The following is a 7,659-nucleotide window of genomic DNA, read 5'->3' as shown; positions in this document are numbered from 1 at the left end:
CGCACGCTATGCAAAGGGTCTTCGCGACTAGTAGCTTGGCCTGTCCAGTGCTCACACCGCCCACATAAGGCTAGTGGGCGAACGGAAGCTGCCGATTATTACAGGCACAATTAAGCAGCAGTAGCTGCTGTACTGCAGTCTACAGTAGTCTGGTAACGCTGGCCTCCCTCTCCGTTTGCCTTGTCCATGTAAGTGGGGACCAGCTGACGTCACTAAGCTCTGCCCGTGGATTTCTCTCTTGTGTGAATACAGCTGCACATCCACACATAATTTTCATTGTTGCGTCCACTGCAAAGCTTGTTTTCTTTCCGACTTGACCATTGGGGGGAAGGGGGAGGGGGGTTGCGGTGAAACTGCGGTGAAGGGGGAGGGGGGCCGTGAGTGAGCCCCGCCTTTGTCTATATACACGCAATTTCATCACTGTCTTTGTGGCCACGCCTTGCATAGGTGTGCGTCAATGTGCACCAGCCCGCTGGCGGGGGGAGACGTGTGCACATCGGCCAACACATCAAAACTGCTTTGGAACAATGGAGAGTTTTGAGGCTTCCATGCCTTTGTATCTGCAAATAAAAACTCGGCCTTATGCAGTCGCCTAAGACAGCTTTCACTGCACAGAACTGGCTTTACATTAAATTTCGTTCATGCACTATTTTGTGAATTTTACACGTTTTTTTACCCTGCTGTCAATGTTATCCCTTTCATTCCCTAACTAATAGATCTCCGCGATCTGGGACCTCCTTCTGTACCTTCATTTATATACATCCTTTTGTAACTAGGTAAAGCCCCATTCTGATTTCTCCTCGTTGTCTATGCTGATGAGTTGCATACTGTATTTCCAGATGGCGTCCTACTACAGATAACAAAACACTGTAAAAGAGTGCTTTAGTCAGATTCTGATGGCCCCCACATGAAACCAAAACAAAGGAAGAAGCGTAAACCATGTACACATCCCTGTGCTGCCATAAAGCGTCATTTCACTGCAACTAAAAGCAAACATAAAAGGAAGACAAGAAAGGGAGTGGGCTCTTGCCAAAACTATGGTAGTAAGAGAACATGAAGCCATTAAAATCATCATGAACAAGTCATACTTCAACTGCTGTCATTCACGCATCAGCACATGGAGTTCCAGCACAACATAAAATGTGCACCTGGACTATAGTCATGATGTCTGAGCAGGCTCAAAGTACAACCACAAAAATGTAAACGTAGACACGAGCAATCAGATGGGCGATATGCAAGTGAAGTGTGTGGCAACTGAGTTCTAATAGCATTTCCCATCATTGCTACGGTATGTTTCCATTTTCTAGGAATCGCACAAGATTGTTACAGTCAACCACAGTCAACTTAATCTGAGTGATAAATCTCAAAACTTGCTTGTACTCTGTACTCTGGTGGAAAAGGGGTTGTTATGAAAGGGGGAAAATTAAGACACCGAACTTCCTCTTTAAAATTTTGCAGCCGAATGGCAGTAATTATTAGCGTCAGCGAGACATCAGATTTCGTTGCATTTGCATGACTTTGGGCCATCTTTGTGCACAAAAAACGCACAAATGTTGCCAGATTGAGTTTGGTTTACTTTGAGATGCAAGTTAATTTTTGTTTCAAATCAGAAGGCAGTTATCTAATGCCCGAATACTGCAGCCAAAATGCTAACTTTATAAACGATGGTACTACTGCGGTACCAAAATGGCATCATCCAAAGTGGCAGGAAGGAGGGGGGAGGAGGGGGAAGGGCTTACTGGACCAGCAAAAGTGACGGTATATATGCAATCCCATAAAAGTAGTCTATTAGTCTTATGGATAATTTATATTTATGAAGACTGTACTGTTAAATGAACAATCCAGGAACTACAAAACAATCGAAAAGTATGCAATGTTACTATGCGATATTTTGTGATGTACAAAGCAGAAAGAAATCAGAAACTAGAGCTGTGCGAATAGCAAAATTTTGGGTGCGAAGCGAATTCGAATAATAAAGATTGAGTGCGAATCGAATCGAATAATTTCGAATAATTTTCGAATATTTCTCAAACATTTTTCGAATAATTCGAAGTGAAATTACAGAAAAAGTTGCAGAGAATCCCTAAGTATGTTCTTGTGAGATAGCAACATGAAAGTGTTTCTTTTCGCTAGGTTGATGAAGCGCTGGTGGGGTCATATATCATAGTTGTCTTTCTTATCAAGAGTGAGGCAATGTAGAGGCCGAATTGTATTTATGTACATGATTTGGTGCAACCAAAGTGCTGCCGACAACACTTTACACGTGATAGGCAGAGATGCCATTTCTTCAGCCTCTCCTTCTCTTTCAACTGCTGTGGAAGGCCAACTGATGTGGCGGACAAGGGTGTGCTCCCTTCAAGTCCGGAGTTCCAAATCTGCCTCGTAGACGTCGATATATAAGAACATCTGAAATTTTGGATGCTAAAAAGCTTCGGCGTCCGATTTTTCGGACTTTCTGCCCAAATTTCAGGTCCAAAACAGCATTAAATGAGCCCCCAACTCTGCCACCTCTTTCATCTCCATATTGGAACCAGCGTTTTCTTGAGTTAATACATTTGCGACCGTAGCGGAGCTTGAAAGGCAGCTTTGCTGCAATACGGGGGTGTGATGAGGTGAAGCATATTGAAAATTTAGGCACCACTTCCAAACGGACGTTGTCTCCTGGCTAAGTTCGACCGTAACGGACCATGAAAGGCAGCTTTGCCGCAATACGGGGGTGTGAGGAGGTGAAGCATATTGAAAATCTAAATACCACTTCCAATCAGACGTTGACTATCTCTTGCCTAAGTTCGACCGTAACGGAGCTTGAAAGGCAGCTTTGCCGCAATACGGGGGTGTGATGAGGTGAAGCATATTGAAAATCTAGGGACCACTTCCAACTGGACTTTGTTTCTTGGCTAAGTTCGACCATAGCGGAGCTTGAAAGGCAGCTTTGCCGCAATACGAGAGTGCAATGAGGTGAAGCATATTAAAAATCTGAAGGGGTCACTTTCAACCGGACATTGACTGCATTTGTTTTTGGGAAGTTCGAATAGTAAAATTTCAGTGCGAATCGAATCGAATAGCAAACAGTATTCGAAAAATATTCGAAATTTCGAATATTCGCACACCTCTCTCAGAAACACAACTGACAAGTGAGTAAAGTTAGTTGACACTGTGCCAGGACTGCTTTCCTGCAGCCTGGCTTGCAGGATGGTGTTTGTCAACCTGAAAGAAAAAAAGACACAAAAAACAAATTATCGCGCAATGTTTTGAAGTGTGCATCCTATGTAAGGGCATCATGAAGGGGCGAAAATCAGTTAGGAACACCTGCAAATGATATGCAGAAAAGCACATGTAAATGGTCCAAACACTGCTCTTCCAATAGTACATTGAACTATTATTTTCAGAAGTATATTAAAATACAAGGTGAAGCAGTCCAGCATATCAATTCGGAAAGCCCTTAAAACGCTTACTAGCAAGTGTCCTGAAACTACCAAACAAAGATACTATGTGCAGTTGCTATCGTAAGCAAACATGAAGAAACTCTGTATCCTGTCAGAGGCTATGGCTGCAAATTTCTAAAGGGATATGCAGGTCTGGTCAAACTCGGCATCACTTGAGAGCTGCAGGCATATTTCTGAGGAGTTCTTCGGCTCCTTCCTGAGTGGAGAGGTCGGCATCCAGGAGCATCTGGACCAATGGCAATGCCCTGCACACAGGATTCAAAAGGAAGCAAACAAAGATTGAATTTGGCCATTTTCAAAGCGGGAGCGCACGACACAGAACGCAGGCTTTGACGTGATTTGACCGACTTGTTCCACACGGGCTCCTTCCGAGTCATCAGCTGGGGCAGCAGCTTTCTCTTCGAACTGAAGGCCTGTGTGATCTGCAGAGAAACGGAATGAAGTACCTCATGACCACGGCGGCAAAAATCACTCTTTCAAAGGGACGCTAAAGTGAAACAATGAATTAGTTTACACTGATAAATTATGCTATGAGGACTCTAGTGTCGTTAAATTCACCACCATAAGTTCGTTAATAGATGAGAAAATCAATGTCAAAAGTATCATTTGTAAATTTTGCGCCAAAATCTCCGCGCGTGACGTCACGGATTTCAGAGTGTATTTTTGTATTTTGGAGACACTGGCTCAACGATATTTCCAGAAACTTGGTATGTTAAGGTTCTGGCTCCCTCAGAAGACAATTTGCTTCACTTTTGCAGATCAGGAAGTATGTAGCCCCTAGTAGATGCTGTGAAAATCTATGATGTCACGGTGCCTGGTGCAGGAACTTCAAGGTGGCGCCGCCGTCTGCATTTTCTTTCTGCTTGTTTTCCCACTTACCAAGCGTCTTCTTGCAGAAAACGGGGTGTTATTGGTATTGTGAAAGAGTAATTTACTAATACGAGAAAAATCGTTTCTCTCTTCAGCACCCCTTTAAATAAAAGTGTTTCACATCGGGCACCACCGAGAATGTACCTACGTCGCTTCCATCATGGAAATGACATCATTGAGTGCATGAGTATTCTAGCATCCACACAAGATGTCTCAAAATCAATTTCTAACTTCCACTGATGGTCTTTTAATTACCTTCCTGTTTTCGGTTCTGGGCTGTTAATTTAACTCCGGTTTCCAATCCCCTCCCCATTATAGCCAACTGAGGAGAATGCCTCTTATCCAAGGTTGGCCAGAAATTATTGTCACGGTTGCGAACATTGTACCCCCGTTACAAAAACTGGGTGAGAAAGGCCTATGAAGACAAGTGGCATCATGTGCATCAAAGCATTCGATGAAAGCCAAACATGGGCTCCTTGTTGGAGTATTTCCTCTCTTCAACTAAACAGTTTCACTGTATGTATATTCCAAAAAGGCATGCTAGATTTGCTGCCACCTTCTGCAATACAAGAGTGAGGGGTCTGAACCGGCAGCCAGTACCATTAGGCATTGGCCGTGCCGTAAAAAAACAGCCTGGTAGAAGCACTACCAGCAGTGTTTTACCTTGAGTAACTAAGTTTACCTATACCAAACTGTGTTGCTCAAACTTAAAAGGCCTCCAAACGCAAAGTCCTGCCTGATTAGTATCGTTACCAGGCAAAAAACTAACAATGTTAAAGTTACCTGAAGCAGAAAAGTAACCTGGTCACCCACGATAAATTAACATGCATATTTTTCCACTACTGTAAGAACAGCAATTACAATTTCATTAATGCAAGCAACATAATTTTAATTCAATTTGGGTTCATGACAAACATGTCGTTACCCTTTTGCAATGAAAATATGTATCATAGTTATCTACCTGTTTTGTTTTGTTGTCTTTTCTTTCTGTGCTAGAATGTCATTATTTGTTACATGCAACCACTTATGTTTTAGTAACTTTACCATAGCAACATTGCTATTATTGCGTAAAACGTGTTAAAGTTACAAGTTACTGGAACAGAAAAGTAACAAGTTACACTTGGAAATTACTTAAAGAATATAAATATTAAATAATTGCTACTGTTTTTACGTGCCAAAACCACGATGTGATTATGAGACATGCCGTAGTGGGGGGGCTCTGGAAATTTTAAGCACCTGGTGTTCTTTAATGTGCACCTAAATCTAAGTACATGGGACACCAGCATTTCGCCTCCATCGACATGCAACCGCAGCGGCCCGGATCGAACCCACGCCCTTCAGTTCAGCAGCTGAGCACCGCAACCACTGTACCACCGTGGCTAAGTTACCCAACGAAGTACAGTAGACTCTCAATAAATGGAAATCTCTTAAATGAAACTGCTGCTTAAATGGAACAACTGCCCCTAATATGATTGGTTTCGTACTTGGATTCTGTACCCCTGCTCCTCTCTCAGTAAACGAAACTCCTGTTAAACAGAACACACTTTCCTGGTCCCTTCAGGTTCCGTTTGACAAGAGTCTACTGTACCTCGCTAGTGGTAACATGTTATTAGTATAACTATGTAGTCACTGTCTGAGGCTGCTCTACCTGCTGCTGTCGCTGAACGATGTCCTTCGAGAGGCCCGCTGCTTGGCCAACCAGGCTGGCATAGCTGCTGGAAGCACGGCCTTCCTTGAGCTGATACAGGTACACAAGTTCACCTTCATGGCGAAGGCTTTCGAATGTCTGCGGGGAGTGTGAAGCAAGTCTCGTGGTGACAGCCCATACTAACAGTTTTATGGTTACACTTGAGTATGTCTCACAACTGCTGCACAAAAACAAGCTATTTCTGAAAAGTAAGAAACGTGCAGGTGCAAATACCAGGCAGTTGCATGCTGATCATACAGCAGTGGTTTTATTACACAAAGTTCGGGAAAAACAAGAAGTAGGGAAGTGATTTCGGTGTGTTTTGAAATAAGACGAAAATTTCAATTAACAAGGGTCAAGTATACTTCAAAATGTCTGCATTTATGGAAAAAAAAAAGGAAAAATTATAGCATATCTAAAAGGAACACTAAACAGAGACACCAATTCAGTTTACATTGAACTGTTGCAACAAAACTAACTTCACAAGTTTTGTAGTCAACAGGTTGATTACAGAAGGAGAATGGATGTCAAAGTTCCTTTCTTGAACTGAGTAATGCCAGTAGGTCCACACAAACTCGATGCCTTTGAAATATTTTTTTGAAACACACTCACTTTTACTTTTGACTACCTATATTAGAAAATGAGGTGACAAACTTAATTTCAAGGGTTTCACGTGTCAGGTGCTACATCGCTTCGAGTGACTGCTGTTAATATTTCATAATTAATAACAGTATGGAATCTACTTTCATTGGATAAGCTGGGAGAAGGGCAACGTGCTTCAATTGCACAGATTCTTCCGTAAAATGCAAGCTTGTGCTCACATGATGAAACTTACCAGATACGTGACGTGTGGTGTGGCTGGGAGGTGGTCGTGCACCGTATGAAAGTGAGTTGCCAGCAGGGTGTGGGGACAAGCGGCAGGGTCACTAATGAAGCTTTCGATCGTGCCAACCACTAGTCCAACACCATTGGCCTGCAAAGTCAAACTCCTATTTTTATTCCTCTTGGCAACAGTGTACTTGCTGCATCTCACCACACTTTTAGGTGGCAAGCTGAACGGACGTATTGAAAACCAAGCACTACACATTATAACATTCAGCGATTACACAACTAACATTACTCCGCTTCCACACGCTACATACTCGCAACATATGTGTGTGAAAGCTTCAAAGACATTCATCAATTTTAATCCACAACTTCATCAATGGGAAACTTCCTCGTTAAACTACCAATTAAAGCCAAGTAGTTTCCCCTTCCTAAGTACACCTGTGTCCAATGTTGAAGGGACAGCCAACCACTCAGAACACGAATTGAGATAACCCCACTAATGGAACGATTGTTCGTTGTATTGACTAAAAGAAAACACGTTTTTCTCATTAAACACTCATTGATATTCTTTAGAACTGTGCGAATAGCAAAATTTTGGGTGCGAAGCGAATTCGAATAATAAAGATTGAGTGCGAATCGAATCGAATAATTTCGAATAATTTTCGAATATTTCTCAAACATTTTTCGAATAATTCGAAGTGAAATTACAGAAAAAGTTGCAGAGAATCCCTAAGTATGTTCTTGTGAGATAGCAACATGAAAGTGTTTCTTTTCGCTAGGTTGATGAAGCGCTGGTGGGGTCATATTTCATAGTTGTCTTTCTTATCA

At 42.3% G+C, this 7,659-nt stretch overlaps 1 protein-coding gene across 1 annotated transcript in view; it reads right to left on the bottom strand.

The window, feature by feature from the left end:
- Nucleotides 1-3,497: 3,497 nt before the first annotated feature.
- The window catches only part of LOC119398842 (mutS protein homolog 5-like), an 8,754-nt gene continuing 4,592 nt past the window's right edge, over nucleotides 3,498-7,659 (bottom strand). The window contains exons 2-5 of the mRNA XM_049417442.1: nucleotides 6,839-7,055; nucleotides 5,965-6,102; nucleotides 3,795-3,868; nucleotides 3,498-3,691 (exon numbers count right to left, since the gene is read on the bottom strand). Coding sequence (XP_049273399.1) covers nucleotides 3,595-3,691; nucleotides 3,795-3,868; nucleotides 5,965-6,102; nucleotides 6,839-7,055 — 526 coding nt within the window. The 3' untranslated portion in view covers nucleotides 3,498-3,594. The remainder of the gene's footprint in view (nucleotides 3,692-3,794; nucleotides 3,869-5,964; nucleotides 6,103-6,838; nucleotides 7,056-7,659) is intronic.

This window comes from Rhipicephalus sanguineus, chromosome 7 (assembly GCF_013339695.2).
Source record: "Rhipicephalus sanguineus isolate Rsan-2018 chromosome 7, BIME_Rsan_1.4, whole genome shotgun sequence".
NCBI lineage: Eukaryota > Metazoa > Arthropoda > Arachnida > Ixodida > Ixodidae > Rhipicephalus > Rhipicephalus sanguineus.
Note: the sequence above shows the minus strand (reverse complement) of the source record. Positions and strands in the feature narration are given on the sequence as shown.